We start from the raw sequence: 18,666 nt of genomic DNA on the forward strand, positions 1-18,666 counted from the left end.
CCTCACCCCTTTTTGATCCCCTTTTTTCAATGTTCATTTTTATTTTTATTTTTTTTCCTACTTTTATTATTATTTAAAAAAAATTATTTCAATTTTTATTCATTGTTTTATCCCCACCTTTTAGCCTATTTTCGACCCTTTTCCCCACCACCATCCCTCCCCCCCACCCCACCCCCACTAGGGCCTGTCACGTGCTCATGTTGTTCTTTTTAGATTGCTTACCCTAGTCTGGTTATTATCACATTCTTCTTTCTACTCTTAATGTCACCATTAGCACCTCCTTTAGCCAGTGCCACCACCTTTACCACCCTTTTGACCTTTTATTTATGACATATTTGGCAATCTCTCCTTTGCCTCTGCCTATCACTGGCCTTCTATCCAGCTTCACCTGCTCCACTCACTTTAAAGAGTATATGTTTCACCACATTTTTACTTCCCTTTAGCTCTGAAGAAGAGTCATATGGACTTGAAATGTTAACTCTGTTTCTCTCTCCACAGATGCTGTCAGACCTGCTGAGATTTTCCAGCATTTTTGTTTTTGTTTCAGGTTTCCAGCATCCACAGTATTTTGCCTTTATCTTAGTGAGGTCAAGTATGTTTTTCCCTCTTATTGGTTCCCTCAACATCTGATACAAAGCCAGTCTAGCAGCTATACCCTTTAGGGCTCGGCCAGCTTGGTCTGTAGTGGTGCTACCGAGCCACTCTTGGTGACGGACATTGAAGTCCCCCACTTGGTACAGTCTGCACCCTTGCCACCATCGAAGTGGTGTTCAACATGGAGGAGTACTGACTCATCAGCTGAGAGGGGGTGCGGTGAGCGATAATCAGCAGGAGGTTTCCTTGCCCACATTTGATCTAGTGCCATGAGACTTCAGGGGGGCTGGAGTCGATGTTGAGGACTCCCAGGGCAACTACTCCCGGCTGTGTACCACTGTGGCGCCCCGACTTCTGCTTGGTCTGTCTTGCTGGTAGGGCAGGACATACCAAGGGATGGTGATGGTAGTATCTGGGACATTGTACGGTATGATTCCATGACTATGACTATGTCAGGCTCTCCCAATTTTGGCACTAGCCCTAAGATGTTAGTAAGGAGGACTTTGCACGGACGACAGGTCTTAGCCTGCCATTGTCATTTCCAGTGCCTAGGTCGATGCTGTGTGGTTCGTCTGGTTTCATTCCTTTTTGACTTTTTAGCGGTTTGATACAACTGAGTGGCCACTTCATTGGCTGTAAAGCACTTTGGGATGTCCTGAGGTATAGAAATGCAAGTTCTTTAGTACTTTGTTTTATTGGATTAGATGAGAAAGTAATGACCTACTGATTAAATCAGTGGCAACTGATGAAGATATTATCAGGCAGCTGGAGCTTTGGTTCTGTTTGAGCAAACATATCCCTGAGCAGATACCTATATATATATATATATATATATATATCCCACAGGTTTTTCACATGGGATAAAACACTTGACATATGGGAATTATGGACATTTCAAGACAGCTACTAATTAAATTCTATAGGCCCTTACCCTCGTAATTGTATAGGTGTAATGACAACAGCTCTCTGCATTGAATTGTTTCCTATTCTGTCTGCTCTTCCCGCAGTGTTCCCATTCCTCTCCTGTCGTGTTCATTTAACAATATTTTTGAAGTTTATACAGCCTTTTTCATCTAATCCTTCAAACAGTTGCAGAATTGTTCTGAGTTATTGGGATTAAGAATGCTTGACGCTAAACAACAGATGTGAGCTTTTCCAGTGTTCAGATTGTGTAAGATCTGTGCCAGCACGGCTGGCTCCTGGCATGGGGCCTCCGGCTGGCAAAAACAACCGCAAAACCTATTTGCCAAATTTGCTGAGGTTGGTTGCTGGGAAGAAGCAGCAATAAAATCCATTATTAAAGCAGCAATTATTGACTCCATTGCCTTCCTTAAAGCTCTATGGGATCTGGCCAAGCTTTATGCTTTCACTATTAATGAGCTATCCCACAAATTCTGCTTTATATCCCAGGTTTAAGATCTGATTTTAAAACTGTCTGCCCATTGGGTGAGGTTTGTTAAAATCGCATTTGGAGCTGCCACTCCACTCCACCATTTCAGCTCACCATTTTTCAACTGCGTGTTGGGCATCAGTCCCAGGTAGGTGGGATTGCAAAGCCGTCAAAGTCACACTCTGCTGTTAACATAAGTCATTATAAGGCATTATAACCCTGTAAAATTGTGAATTTTCCCTGCATGATTATTTATTTCAGAGTTATCCAGACAGAAATGTGCCAGTTGTATTCCTGATTATAGCCTAAAAATGTTACTCACTTCAAAATTTATTTCCAACAAACTTTAGGGAGAGCACTTTTAAGATTATTTTAGACCTATTATCTGTCACAAGATCATGGCAGTTTGCCACAGGAGGACCTTTTGCAGAGGATTCTCGATGTGAATTAATTATCCTGATGCAGCTGAGCAGAATGCACATGCTCTCTTATTATAAGCCATTTACAGATCATTAAATTTTAATTCTTTAAAACAGAATTATTAACTTTTCTTCACGCAATTTTTTATTCCTAAGGTCAACAATGCTAAAATATATGCAACCCTAAATCAGAATATTCCATCTTCATTTGAAATATCCCTTTTAAAAAACCCTGAAGAATATTAACTCCCCATTCGATAAACCTTCTGTAACAATTTATTGGGAACAAAAATAGCTGTTTCTTCTTAATTGCCAATCAGGATTTACACTAAATAAAAGATAATCTCTGGGCAATGGCCTAATTAGAGTATCTAGCTTAAGATGGGAAAATTGCATTACAAAACCTAATTGATGCAGTTATATAAAATAATAATTTAAACATGCTCTTGCAGCAGGCTGTAGTTATACTACTCCCAGTACAAAGTGGTGCAAGATTACATCTGGAGGTAACCTTACACCTCACAGTGTCAGTTGTGGATCAAGTCCTCCTCAGTAGACCTCAGCACAAAATCTGGGCTGACGTTGCAGTGCTGTAGTGAGGGAGTGCTGAAATGTCTGAGGTGCCATCTGTTGGATGAAATGTTAAGCCTTGTCTGCTCTCATTTCAATATAAAACACCCTGTGGCACTACTTGGTCGAAATCCATGTTTCATACAATTGCTTCAAATATGTCTTTTTCCTCAACTAACCACCTTCCCTCCTTTTTCATTAACAGAGGATTCCACTCATCCCCCACCGCCCCTCCCCCCCCACTCCACAAGGTTGACCAGGTTCCCATACTTCTATTCTCACTCCTCCCCGCTACTCCCCTCCCGCCACTGAAAAATAATAACGTTCCCCTTGGCCTCACCTCCGCATTCACCTCTGATATTTCTGCCACATCAGCATGATGCCACCACTAAATACATCTTCCCCTCCCCTTTCGTATTCCAAAGGGAATGTTTCTTCCGTGACCTCTTGGCGCACCCATCAATCATGCTCAATATCCCTTCCACTTTCCATATCATGTTCCCATGAGGCAGCAGGAGATGCAACACTTGCCCTTTTACTTCCTCCCTTCTCATTCCCAAGGCCCCAGACATATGAACATACGAATTAGAAGCAGGAGTAAGCCATTCGGCCCCTCGAGTGTGCTCCACCATTCAATAAGATCATGGCTGATCTGACTGTAGCCTCAGGTCCTACATTCCACCTACCCCCGATAACCTTTGACTCCCTTGTTAGTCAAGAATCTATCTATCTCTGCCTTAAAAATATTCATTGACCCTGCCTCCACTGCTCTCTGAGGAAGAGAGTTCCAAAGATACACAACCCTCAGAGAAAAAAATTTCTTCTTATCTCTGTCTTAAATGGTAGACTCATTGTTTTTAAACTGTATCTAGTTCTAGCCTCTCTCACAAAGGGAAGCATCCTTTCAGTATCCACCTTGTCAAGTCCCCTCGGAATCTAATATGTCTCAATAAGATCATCTCTCAATCTTCAAAATTCGAATGGATGCAGGTCCAGCCTGTCAAACCTTTCCTTGTAACATAAAACCCCATCCTAAGTATCAGTCAAGTGAACCTTCTCTGAACTACTTCTAATGCATTTATATCCTTTCTTAAATAAGGAGAGCAAAACTATACACACTACTCCAGATGTGGTCTCACCAACGCACTGTAGCAAAACAAGCCTAGTTTTCTGTTCCATTCCCCTTGCAATAAATGACAACATTCCATTTGCCTTCCTAATTACCTGCTGTATCTCCATACTAACTTTGCCTGATGCATGTACCAGGACACCAAATCCCTCTGTACCTCAGAGTTCTGCAGTCTCTCTCCATTTAAATAATATAATGCTTTCCAATTCTTCCTGCCAAAGTGGACAAGCTCACATTTTCCCATATTATACTTTGCCCACTCACTTAACCTATCTATGTCCCGTTGCCGACTCCGTATGTCCTCTTCACAATTTACTTTTTTTTACCTATCTTTGTGTCATCAGCAAATTTAACAACTATACATTCTATTCCTTCATTCAAGTCATTGGTATAAATTGGAAATAGTTGAGGTTCCAGCATTGATCCCTGTGGGACTCCACTTGTTACATCTTGCCAACCTGAAGAAGACCCACAAATCCCTACTCTCTGCTTCCAGTTATCCACGCCAATCCTCTATCCATGCTAATATGTTGCCCCTACACCATGGCCAGAATTTTCCGCTTGGCGTGCAGGCATCATGCTCGAGTGTAAAATGACGTGCGATATTTCAATCGACGGGCACGCACGGGAGTTGGCAGCGCGTCCGCCGACAATTATACAGCCTATTAAGGCCTTTATCAATTAATTGATTGGAATTTTTCACTGTCCGTCCAACCATTCGGTTGGCAGGTGGGAAAAAAGGCCAAGTGGCCTTTGTATTTTTGGTGAAACCTCATCCACAGGCGGGATGAGGTTTCGACCAGTGGTTTAAGAAATAAAAACTTTTTACACTCATGTTTAACACATCCCTGCTCATGTGACAGAGTCACATGGGGGGGACATGTTTTCATTACTTTAAAAATCTTTATTTTTATTGATAAAATTCTTCAGCGACCTGAGGCAGCTCTGTTCCTCAGGGAGATTTTCCTTGCGCGCATGCGAGAGCTTCAGCACTCGCGCTCCTCCTGCCCCCACCCCGGCTGTGCTGAGTGCTGTGGCGCGAGTTTCACACTGGCTGGCCGTTACTTGACCAGCCGACGTGAAATCGCGGTCGGGGCCCGAATGCGGATGGCAGTCGGTTTCCTGGCTGCTCCCGGGCCCGCCCACTGTGCCCACCTGACATGGGCAAAATTCTGCTCCATAAGCTCCTATTTTGCATAGTTACCTTTGATGTGGCACCTAGTCAAATGCCTTCTGGAAATCTAAGTACAGCACATTTACAGGTGCCCCTTTATCCACATTGCTTGTTACTTCCCCAAAGAACTCCAAGAAGTTAGTCAAACATGATTTCCCTTCACAAAACCATTTTGACTCTGCTTAATTGCACTGAGATTTCTAAGTGCCCCACTATAGCCTCCTTAGTAATGGGTTCCAGCAATTTCCTTACAACAGATGTTAAGCTAACTGGTCTGTAGTTTTCTGCTCCTTGCTTTCTTGAATAGAGGAGTAACATTCGCTATTCTCCAATCTGATGGGACCTTCCCAGAATCTAGGGAATTTTGGAAAATTAAAACCAATGCACCTACTATCTTGGCAGCCACTTCTTTTGAAGAAGACCTTAGGATGAAGTCTATCAGGACCTGCGAACTTGTCAGCTTTTAGTTCTAATAATTTTCTTAATACCCTTTCCCTGGCGATTGTAATTGTTTTAAGTCCCTCCCTTCCTTTCACCTCCTGATTCATAACTATTTCTGGGATGTTATTTGTATCCTCTACAGTGAAGATAGATGCAAAATATCTGTTCAATTCTTCCACAATTTCTTTATTTTCCATGATTAATTCCCCATTTTCACTCGAGAGGGCCAGCACTCACTTTACTTACCCTTTTCCTTTTTAAATACCTGTGGAAACACTTATTATCTGTTTTTATATTTCTAGCTGGCATTTTTCGTACTCTAATTTCTCTCTCTTTAATAATCTTTTAGTTATTCTTTGCAGCTCTTTATATTCTGTCCAATCTTCTGACCTGCCACTCACCTTTGAGGAATTATATGCTTTTTCTTTCAAACAGTCCTTCCGAGTGAAGCAGTGATTTACTTGTATTTCTTTCAATTTAGCATACTGTATTCACTGCTCATGATGTGGCCTTCTCTACATTGGGGAGACCAAATGCAGATTGGGTGACCAATTTGCGGAACATCTCCATTCAGTCCTAAAGCCTGATCCTGAGTTTCCAGTCACCTGTCATTTTAATTCTGCAGTCCACCCCAACTCTGACTTTTCTATCCTTAGCCTCCTACACTGTTCCAGTGATGCTCAATGTAAGTTCAAGGAACAACACTTCATCTTTCTCTTAGATACTTTACAGCCTTTCAGGCTTAACACTGGGTTCAATAGTTTCAGATCATAACCACTATCTCTATTTGTTTTTGTTTTTGAATGACAGCTGTTGGAAAAGATTATGTTTTTCCCATTTACACCTCCCTTTCTTATCTTTTTTTTCACTTATCCCATTACCATCTCCTTTTGTATTGCACCATTTGTCATTTACTCTCTACTGCCTCCCACCCTATCACAGATATTTCCTTTTATTCCTTCCTCTCACCATGCCTTATCCATTTGACCTCATGACTCTACCTAACCCCTGTGGCCCCTCATGCCCCCGCAAACAACCCCTATGACCCCTCATGCCCTCCATTCCAAGTTTCCCCCCACCAACTCCTTAAGGCTTCTCATGCCCTCCATGCCAAGGTATGCCCTCCCCCGCTCACTCCCTTATGGCCTCTCATTCCCCCTTGCCAAGCTATGGCACTTTCATGTCTATTCACCAACTATACATTGGAAAGAAACAATGAGTGCTATAAGGACAATAGGATGTGTGAAAAAAAGCTTTTAAAACGTAATTCATTGATAACTTTCCACTTTCTTAAAAAAAACTCCTTTTTACTACAGCTTAATAAAAGGGTCAATCATCTAGACCCTTTAAAATATAAACTGTAGCTGAAACTACAAGCACTTCCCCCACCTCTGTACAGTACTTGCTTAAAACCTATTATACCTCTAACTTTTTCCAGTTTTGATAAAAGGTGGTTGATGTGAAAATATTAACTTCATTTCTCCCCCCACAGAAAGGATAATCAGATCTGCTGAGCTTTCCAGCACTTTCTGCTTTTATTTTGAAGAAGAGCCTGGGAGTTATATCACCTCTATCTTGCCTGACATTTGTCCCTCAACCAACATCAGAAAGAGAATAAATAAAAACAAAAAATGCTGGAAAAACTCACCAGGACTGACAGCATCTGTGGTGAGAAAGACAGAGTTAACATTTCGAGTCCGTCTGACTCTTCTTCAGAGCTTCGTCTTCAGAGGCTCACTCTCAGGAAGAGACTGGTGGGTTTTCATCCTCGAGGCGGGTAGCAAGAATTGGGAAAATTCCTGGCTCGGCCCATCTGCCTCAGGAGAGAGTGCCCACAAGGATGGGATTTCCATATTGCGTGGCAGGGGAGTGCTGAGAACTGCAGTTGTGCCAGCACACCCAGGGAAAAGCTCGGAGACAGCTAGCAGGACTGCCAAATGCAGAGGCAGGCTGTTTAAAGGCCACCTCGGTGTTTTGGGACTTAATCCCAGTTATAATAAAAATAGAAAGGCCCACCAGCCTCACCCTACACACCCCCACACTCTCCCCATGCCCCATCCATGTCACCTCATGCCCCCCATCCACCCACTTAAGACCCTGTCATGCTCTCCATTCTAAACTATGTTCCTCCCGATGCCAAAGCATTCCCCCCACTCACCCCTATGGTCTCTCATGCCCCCGTGCCAAGCTATGGCACTTCCATGCCTATATACATTGTATAGAGACAATGAACGCTATAGAAACAGCTGGATGTGGAAAGGAAAGCTTTTAAAATAAATCATTCATTGATATCATTCCACTTTCTTAAAAGGAATCCTTTACTACAGCAATATACAAGTGTCAATCATCCAGACCCTTTAAAGTATCAACAACTGAAACTGCAAGCACTTGCAATCTCTTTATCTTGTGTAAATAAACATTATGCAATTGACAGAAGAGATCAATGAGTCAGAGCTATTAATCAAGCAATATTTTCCCTGGGGCCCAGGTGTTTTAAAGTCTAATGGACCTCTAGGCTCTCAGCCAAGAATAAATAATGAGGCTTGGCTGGGAACCCAGAAATGCAGGTTGGGCTTGCAGGGTACGAGCTCACGACTGGAGCCAGCCCAAACCCTTGAAAGGCACTCCCGAATATCAGAACCCCCGGGAATGGGGTCGGGAATCCAGAACATGGACCCACCCTCCATTTTTAAAGGTCCCCAGAGTCACCCCCAACTTGGCAAAAAGCAAACCCAGATTATCTGGTCATTATCACAGTACTGTTTGTGAGACCTTGATGTGTACAAATTGGTCACTGTTTCCTACATTGCATCAGTGACTATGCTTCAAAAGCACTTAATTAGGCTATAATTTGTTTTTGGATGTTCTGAATATTTTTAATGTGCTATATAAATGCTAGTCATTTTTCTCTCTTTGGCTTTACCATCCACCAAAGTTAGGCATATGTACCAATGTCCATGGATGTGGGTGTAAGAATGCTAGCAGCAGGGCACAGAACACCTCTGGTACACCCCGACCTGCCTCACTATCTCACTAATCTTCTACATATTCCTTCTCCAAAATGCTCACACCCATGGATATGCCCTTTGGGAAACTCAATGGCAGTTCTAGTTGAAAGAATAAACAAACAGTGGAATAATGATCATAAAAGGTCATGCAAGCCCAAGTGGCACCAGAATAAGAGAACTAGTATAGAAATTGTTCACATCATCTTCTTAATTTGCCTTTTCAATGAATTTTAGCCTGAAGCAAATCCTTTATTAACCCTGGGCACTGATTATGAGTGTGTTTGTAAGTGGCACAGTACTGGTGTACAGAAACATGATAATGTCCATCCCACGTCCTTTGAACGTTAGTATGAAGTTCTGGTCTGAAACAGGCAAGAGCTTCCTGTAGCTATCCTAGGCCAAGGATTGATTCTTATCCCGCTTCCCATTCTATGAATTGACATTCACAGTACCTGAGGGACACAAGAATTTGCTTCAATGCATTTTTCAGGAATTCTGAGTTTATCCTCTTAAGGAAGATAGTCAGCTGCTGTCATGCCTCCACGTCCAGCTGGTGACTTTCTGTCCTTCCGAATACCTACATGTGGCTAGCCCCCTGAAATGACACAAGCTGACATCATCAGCTGTGCAGCCTGGGCTGCAATAGGAATTTCTTCTAACCACAAGAGTTATGAGATTCACTGATGTGCTGGATATCTTAAAACGTGTCTTACTTAATCAATGTGTCTACTCATGAATACCTGTCCACCTGCGGACAAGGTCCTTGCTATCCAAATATAGTGTGGACAATCGCATATCTTGATGTTGACTGAAACTTGGCTCAAACATAACAAGGCCTCATCCCTTACTGAAGCCTCCCCACCCAGTCGTACTTTCCATCAACTGCACAACCCAAACTACAACGATGAAAATGTGATCCATATCACCAAATCACACCCTGCTCTCTCCTTATTGATCTGGCCCCTTCTCCTACAATCGTTCCACACTAATTCCTTCCTTTTCATTTCTCCTTTCAAATTTACATTCTCTGTTGCCCTCAAGTGCCATCCTGAGTTTCTAAACAAAATCACCTTTCTCTTTCAGCCTCTTCATTTGGTGGTATCTTTTTCTTGACCATTTAAATCTCCACCTAAACTCACCTTCTCTTCTCTCTGATTTCACTGGCCTCCTGTCCTCCCTAAACCTTTCCCTCTGTATAAACTCTTCTCTCCAAATTCACACCCAACTCCTTGACCTTGCCATCTTATGTGGACTATCTATTACCACGGTCTTAATCACAAACAGGGCCACAGCTAACAACTTCCTTATATCCATCACCATCTTCAGCCCCCTTCCAAACCTTTCTTCCTTCTGTATTCAATGCAGGAAAACTCACAACTCCACGAACAAGCTGCCAGCAGCATAGCATTTGGTCTTCCATTAACCACCATATTACTGCAAATAATAGATCTGCTCAATCATTCCGTCATCTCCACCTTGGATGCCCTTGTCCCTTTACTCACTCTCATCTTGGCTCAATTCCCCTCATATAGGCTCTATCTGCAGTCCACCAAATCCAAAGGATGCCAATTGGAGTGCCTGTGGGACACAATTAGCTGAGCAATCCATCGTCAGATCTGGATGGACTACGTTAAGAACTATCAGGCCACCCACTCCTTTGAACCTACCTTATGAATGCCACATAAATACACTGACGTCCAAATAACAATAAATTCTCAGCTACAAGAAGTGACAGATTATTGCAGATTAAAATGACTGTGCATCAGAGAGCTGCAGGAGGCATTACAAAAAGCCAAATCACAGCTGGTGTAATTGTAAAGAGCATAGGTCTGTAGTTCAGAATGTCTCATGATATTATCATTTTCTTGTTTACCTGCTGCTATATTTCTTGTCAGTTGATAATCCACACAATTAGGTATTTATTTTAGTTTGTGCATTTTGTCTTGTTTGACATGTAAGCTCACTGAAGCTTCAACAATCTTCTCCTGTAAGATGCTTGCATCAAACCACTCTGTTCTAATAAAGCAAAGAGATGTGAAGGAGCTCAGTACCGAAGCACCTTACCGATAAAATAGTTGCTCCCCAAAGACACCATCTCCTCCAACAGAACAAAACCGTCGATGGTGTGCAAGGGCATGATGCTCTTTCCATTCGAAACAGAACATTGCTGGAACTCAGCTTCAGTGACCTCCCAGAAAGCAACAGATGTGCCAACCCCATTCAGTTTAATTCTGTAAGATAAGCAGAGTTAACAAATAAATTCAATTGTTCACTGATGTTTTGAGTGAAGAATTTATTTCAATAGCTACTACTTTGTGTGATTTTTGAGTTTTACAAAGAGATATAGCTCTCATTTCACTTAGCATTCTGGTTTAACTTGAAATGATTGTGAAAACATAAGCTACTTAGTATGGAGCCCCTGCCAGTAGGAACTGGAAGCTGTGCCAGCACAGATTCACTCAAATTTTTGATTTGGCATTTTTGACCTACTCATACATTCTCTACTTGAAAGCTATCAGCTATCTCAGGCACAAAGGTGGACCACCCAGTGCACCATCAATGCACCCTTGTGTGGCCATTTCTAATATCATTGCTATGGATGTGGTCAATTAAAAATTATTTGCGGTGCAGTCATATTAATGAAATCAGTCAGTTAGCAACTCTAGGCATTCCTATCACAGTGGTTGGATCAAATCATCTGGCCACCATTGACCCTTAAAATGGGCATTATGTTTCTCAATGGATAAGGAATTCAGCTGTGTTTTTGTGTGCTTGGCTAATACTTTACCTACCAACACAATATAGCTGAGATGGCTGTGGCTGGAATACCACCCTGGTACAGAATGGCACAACAACATGGACCTACACTTGAAATTCCCCCACATAAGATTTGCCTGATTTTGGTCTGATGTTTGTAACCAAACATTATCACATGGGGGGAGACAATTTGGGCCAGTCTCTCACATATCTCCCGTGGCTGCTTACAGAGCCCATAAGTGAAGGTCAGCTAGCAAACCTTGAGTGCTTTTTCTGTCAGGGCATGATGCACAGCTAAAGTAAGATAGTACAAAATAACAATGGCTCAGCTCACTGCTGACCTCGAAGAAAGCCACCCACATAGATATAGTGACTTCTTTAGGTGTGGATTTCTCCTTCATGGCATTACTTTGATTTGGTATTAGCTCAAGGAGATCACTGACATCTAGCAGCAGTAATATTATCAAATAGGTTAGGCAGCCAATCACACTGAAGAACTCCCACAGTCTGCAAACCACGGAGTGAAAACTTCTGATTATCTTTCAATTTTTAACCATTTTACAGATAGCAAAATAAAGATTGGGATATACACATGGGATTACGGTGAATGCTGAAATATTATAGTCACGACTTTTCACATCCTCAGCAACAGAGGGTTCAGTAAAGAGCCCATCCAGAGACTTAATCTCACTTTGTTCAGATGGGGAAGATGGGAGTTGTTTCACAAACTTCATTCTTGAAGACTGGCTCAGAGGGGAACCCACACTAGGTGGGGAGGGCATTCTCAATTGGCCCCTCGGATGGTTTCTCAAGGTAGACTGTTTTCGCAGCTTGAAACTGTGTTGTGTACTTCAATTTAAAAAAAAACAATCTGTGGATCTTGTTTTATCATAAAGGAGAATTTTGACATTCCACAAATATAAAATTGACTTTCCAGGGCCAGAGAGGTTGTTTAGTATAATTATGAACTTAGTATGCCGTTAACATCCCAGTTACACCTCAGTTGACAAGGTGTAACTTTTTCAAGTATTTGCATAGCAATGTTTACTGTCTAAAAGTGGAAGTTCACATCAATTTAAGTGATTTCATATGATTTCCATCTGCGAAAACTTTGCTATTGCATCCTATGGAGGAGCAGGGAGTCAGTTACAGCAACTTCTGCATTTGCGCATTTAACTGCAAATGTCTGGGTGCAGAAATTGCTGTCAGTTTCAGACTTGTGATGATGGAAAAAGCTGACAGTTTCACCAGCATTTCAACTGAAAATTCCAAGTCATTAATGGTAGCATGCAGTCAGTTCTACCAAATCCATCCAACAAGATTTGAGCAGGATTTCTCTTTTCCCTACCTTAGTGCAGTCTCCTCAGGTACTTCGAGAACAGGTGGCTGACTGTCAACTGATTCATTGGAGCTATTGTTTCCACAGAGGAAGTTTGAAGAGTTGATCATCTGGTTAACAAAGAAAGGTCAAAATTGTTAGCAGTCTGATTAAAGATAGTTCTGGCTCTATGAGTTTATAAATAAGGGCAGTACCAGGCTGAACAGGATATGTAATTTTCAATAGTCCAACATCAAGTATTAGGTAAGGAGAAATTTCCTTCAGTTAAATATAGGGAAGACCAATTGTCTTCAGACCCCATCACAAACTATGGGCAGGATCTTCCAAAATTCCTGCCAAAAGTCAATTGATGTTTGGCTGCCTCTCCGAATTTTTCATCCCGCTCATGACCGGAAGATCCCAGTCTATGTTTCCAAGCCACTGACTCCATCTTCCTCCTTGGCCAATGTTTGAGGTTGAACCTCACTAAAATCACACTTTGTAACTATGGCCTTCTATTTGATCATGAACCAAGCTTTTGACACCATATCCTCTCTATTACCAAGACCACCTATTTCTACTCCTGTTACATTGCCCATTTCCACTCTAACTTCAGCTCATTTGCTGCTGAAACCCTCATCTATACTTTTATTATCTCCAGACATGACAATTCCACTGTTTTTTTCTGTCTGGCCTCTCTCCTTGCACCCTCTGGAAAAACAGATTAATTCAAAACTTGGTACCTGTATTCTAACTCACAGCAAAATTCACCCATCACCCCTGTACTTGCTGACCCGTTTTGGAAGTCCATCTGCTAATGCCTTAGTATTAAAATCCTCATCTTTGTTTCGAAATCCCTCCATGGTTTCGTCCCTATGCTTTCAACCTTCTCCAGCCATGTAACCCTCTGAGATTTCTGCGTTTCTCCAATGCTGGCCTCATGTGCATCCTCAATTTTTATCTCTCTGCCATTGGCGGATGAACTTTCAGCTGCTATAGTAATTATAGTTTTAATAAATGTAAGACTGTAGCTTTAAGAATTATCCTGTGTTGTAAGATCACATGGTCTGTGTAAACCAATGGGTTAGCAGTGCGGGGAACTCTAGGGGAGAGTTCTTCTTTAGTTATAAAGTTAGATGTGCACATGTAGCTGCTGCTGCTGTCTTGTACATAAAGTTCAATATTTCTACCAAGGAAAGTTGCCTGGAAAATCAACTTTATAACAACCTGGCAATGATGATAAATCAGATCCAATGCTGTCCCTCACCCAGCGATTGTAAGTATCTAAGATCATTAAAAAGAAAGGAAGATATGCTCATCTGAGATGCCACAGTTTGGCAGAATCGATCCCTTTGAACCAGCCACAGATGACTGGTCTCAATATATAGAACATCTTGCGTTCTATTTTCAAGCCAACAAAATCACAGGGGAGGAAAAGAGGAGAGTGATTCTCCTAAGTATTTGTGGGAGCAAGACCTAGAGTTTAATTTGAAGCTTGACGGCATCCAGTGCCCCAGATTTGAAGACCTTCAGTGAATTAGTAGACCTCATTAAGTGACATTTTCAACCCAAGCCCTCAGTCACAATATAGAGGTTCAGGTTCAATTCACGGAATGAGCCCCAGGGGAGACCATTGCTACCAAGTGGCGAAATTAAAACCGCTAAAGGGATTTTGTGATTTCACTGAAACCCTGAATGATATGCTCAGGGATCATTTGGTCTGTGACGTGTAAGAGGATGCTATTCAGCAAAGATTGCTGGCTGAAGTGAATCTTGGATTTGAAGAAAGTGTTAGAAATAGTGCTTGTGAGGGAAAGTGCTGTAAGGGATTCACATGCAATTCAAGGTGTGAAAAATGGTACCGTTTTCCTAGTTGGGCAGGAACAGTCAGCCAAGAGTGGCGCGAAAAGCTGGGACTCTGCCATGAAGCGAGAAACAGCCTCCGCTAACTGAAGATTTAAAGGAAACAGCTTAGCAACAAATTCGAAAACTTTTATCAACATGGAAACAATCATACTCCTGACATTTGCCGATTTAAAGAGGTAGAGCACTATTTTTGCCACAAAAGTGGGCACATATTGAAGCGTTACAAACTGAGATTAAAACAGGTTTCCAGGCAACAAACAAAGTCCAATGTAGTACATAGTGTGGAAGAGCCAGGAACAACAAACATTTATTCCTTATTCAACATGAAAGTTGGAAAGGCAGAGCCAATTACTGTCACAGTGTACGTGAATGATAAACCCTTAAAAATGGAAGTAGATACTGGTGCTTCTACTAATGTAGCAGGAAAACATACTTTCAGATATTTTAATAAAGGTGCTCAACAAATACTTAGGAGAATCGCTCTCCTCTTTTCCTCCCTGCTTTTAATATTTTAATAAAGGTGCTCAACAATTAAATTTGGAACAAATCTCTGCCAAGTTGAAAATGTGCAAAGGTGAAGAAATACAGGTAAAAGGTATCACCGGAGTAACTGTTTATTATAGACACCAAGCAGCACAACTACCAGTGATGGTGGTAGAAGGTGAAGGACCAAGCCTTCCAGATCATGGTTGATTGAAATAGATTAAATTAAACTGGTCCAAAATCTTCTGATTGCGAGCAGGAGGACTACCAGAGCTGTAAAAAAATGACACCGTCTTCAAGGATGAACTGGGAAAAACCAAAGGCCTACAGATCAAGATTTACGTGGACCTGGAAGCAACTCCTCACTTCTTGAAAGAAAGGCCAGTGCCATACACCCTGAGAGAGAAGGTTGACACTGAGTTGAACCAGTTAGAGAGGCTGGGTGTCATAAAAACGGTTCCGTTCTCAGAGTGGGCAGCACCCACTGTCCTAAAACTGGATCAGGCCATCCAGATCTGTGGGGACTATAAACTAATGATCAATAAAGCAGCCAAACTGGACAGGTACCCATTCCCAAGATTGAAGACCTCTATGCCAAACTAGCAGGAGGGACAACGTATACAAAGCCTGACATGAATCATGCATATCAGCAAATGGAACTCGATGATGCCTCTCAAGAATTTATGACCATAGACACCCACAAAGGGTTATATCAATAGATATGCCTGCCCTTCAGTGTTTCTTCAGCCTGTGCCGTTACTCATAAGACAATGGAGAGCTTGCTACATGGACTACCTCAGGTTGTGGTCTACATGGATGGTATGTTAATAACTGGATTCATGGAAAAGGAACACTTGGCTGATCTAGAGGACATCCTGAAATGACTTTTAAAAGCAAGAGTGCACCTAAAGAAGGAGAAATGCACTTTCCAGGCAAATGAAGTCATTTATTTGGGCCACTGGGTAGATGCTCAAGGGTTACACCCTGTTGAAGAGAAGGTTAAAGTAATCAGAGAGGCACCTGCATCTAAGAACGCCTCTGAACCTAAATAATTTTTAGGGATGGGAGATTATTATGGCTGATTTCTACAAAATTTATCAATGATTCTCGCCCCTCTACATTCATTGCTAAAGAAAAACCAGTGTTGGGTTTGGAAGTCACCCCAAGAAGAAGCCTTCATGAAAGTAAAACAGCTCTTGCACTCTTCAAATTTGTTAGTGCACTATGACCTGACAAAGGAATTGCTGCTAACCTGTGATGCATCCCCCTATGGAGTGGGAGCAGTACTATCTCACAGGATGGATGACGGTGCTGAGAGGCCGATACGCAATGTATCCAGGCCATTTAACAAAGCTCAAAAAGAATATTCTCAAATCAAAAAGGAAGGTCTGTCGATTATTTTTGATGTAAAAAAATTCCAATACGTGCATAGGCGATACTTCACGATAGTATCAGACCACAAACCACTTTTGGGTCTGGTTAGTGAGGAAAAGGCTATTCCTCCCATAGCTTCTGCACAAATTCAAAGATGGGTCCTAATTTTGGCAGCATATGAATGCACCTTTGTGCATAGACCAGGGGTTCATATAGCCAATGCCGATGACCTAAGTCACCAAGAGGACAATGACCAAGTCCCAATTCCCCAAGAGCTTGTATTAGTGATGAATTCCCTGGATTCCTCACCAGCCTGTACCAGGCAGATAAGAAACTGGACAAATCGTGATCCAGTCCTGTGTCGAGTGAGAGACCAAGTGTTACATGGATGGTCCGGGGAGCAAGCCTCTGATGAATTGAAGCCATTTTTCAACTGAAGACACAAAATGAGCAGGCAAGATGGTAGTCTATTATGGGATGCACGAGAAGTAGCTCCTTCACAAGGAAGGGAACCACTCTTAGTAAAGTTACACAGTGCCCATCTGGGAATCTCATGCATGAAGACGATAGCGCAAAGTTATCTATGGTGGTGGGAAATGGATGGTGATATTGAGAAGGTGATTAAATGTGCAATGCCAACAGCTACAAAGTTGCCAGTGGCAGCCCCGTTACACCCATGGGAGTGGCTTGGTAGACCTTGGGTGAGATCGCACATAGGTTACGCTGGTCCTTTCCTTGGAACCATGTTTCTACCGATTACACATGCTCATTCCAAGTGGTTAGACGTTTATGAGGTTAAGTCACCAATGTCAAGTGTTACTATAGAAAAACTATGTCAAAGCTTTGCTATTCATGAAACAAAAACAAAAATAGCTGGAAAAACTCAGATGAAGAGTCACACGGGCTCGAAACATTAACTGTGTTCCTCTCCACAGATGCTGTCAGACCTGCTGAGTTTTTCCAGCTATTTTTGCTTTTGTTTCAGATTTTCAGCATCCGCAGTATTTTATCTTTATCTTTGCTATTCATGGATTGCCAGGAGTATTTGTCTCCAATAATGGTACTGCATTTACTGGCGCTGAATTTCAAAGATTTGTCAGTCTGAATGATATCAACCACACGAAGACTGCACCATGCCATCCGTCATCTAATGGACTGGCAGAAAGAGCAGTACAAACTTTTAAGGCAGAAATGAAAAAGTTAACAAGTGGATCATTGGAAAGTAAACTTGCTCGTCTCCTATTTAACCACAGGACAACCCCCCACACTATGACAGGTGCAACACCTGCAGAGTTACTGATGAGGTGTCATCTTCGAATAAGACTAAGTCTGACTTCCCAATTTGGAGTGGAAGGTGGAGAAAAGTCAAGGAACCAAAAAGCGAATGATGATTTGTATAGTCGGGAGCAACAATTTACTGTTGGAGAAGCAGTATATGTAAGGAATTTTGGTGGAGGACTGAAGTGGTTACCTGGTAAAGTAAGCTCTGTGACCGGACAATTGTTGTACCACGTGGAGTGGAGGACCGGATAACCTGTAATCATGTAAATCATTTAAGAAGAAGGGAGATAATCCCAACAAAATGATGTTCCACCTGTAACCATTGCTGTTCATGTTTAAGTTGCTCAACCAAAGATAGACATGCCCGATGTCTCTGTTGGAGTGGATGACGCTGAAATGCCTGTGCATAATGAGGTACCTGATGTTAATGCGGTTCCAGAGAATGTGGTTCCTGCCAAAGAATAGGAATTCATGGAGTTACAATGTTCCACACGGGTCAGGAAACCACTTGAAAGACTGAACCTATAATTTCATGAGATGAATATCTTTGTAAATACAAAATGTACAGACAAGTTAAAGGGGGAGGAATGTAGTAATTATAGTTCTGATAAACATAGGACTGCAGCTTTAAGAATAATCCTGTGTTGTAAGATCACATGATCTGTGTAAACCAATGGGTTAGCAGCACAGGGAACCTCTAGAAGTGAGGTGTTCTTTAGTTATAGAGTTTGATGCACACATGTAGCTGCTGCTGCTGCTGTCTTGTAAATAAAGTTCAATGTTTCCACCAAGAAAAGTTACCTCGAAAATCAACTCTATAACAGCTGCCCAGATGCTTAATTGGGAACTACTTCGCTAACTT

General features: G+C 42.0%; 1 protein-coding gene across 1 annotated transcript in view; it reads right to left on the reverse strand.

Annotated features, from left to right (window-relative positions):
• Positions 1-18,666, reverse strand: part of dner (delta/notch-like EGF repeat containing) — a 297,241-nt gene that overhangs the window by 123,823 nt on the left and 154,752 nt on the right. The window contains exons 3-4 of the mRNA XM_041182998.1: positions 12,831-12,931; positions 10,790-10,956 (exon numbers count right to left, since the gene is read on the reverse strand). Of these exons, the coding sequence (XP_041038932.1) occupies positions 10,790-10,956; positions 12,831-12,931 (268 nt within the window). The remainder of the gene's footprint in view (positions 1-10,789; positions 10,957-12,830; positions 12,932-18,666) is intronic.

The sequence above is a fragment of the Carcharodon carcharias genome, chromosome 2, assembly GCF_017639515.1.
Source record: "Carcharodon carcharias isolate sCarCar2 chromosome 2, sCarCar2.pri, whole genome shotgun sequence".
NCBI lineage: Eukaryota > Metazoa > Chordata > Chondrichthyes > Lamniformes > Lamnidae > Carcharodon > Carcharodon carcharias.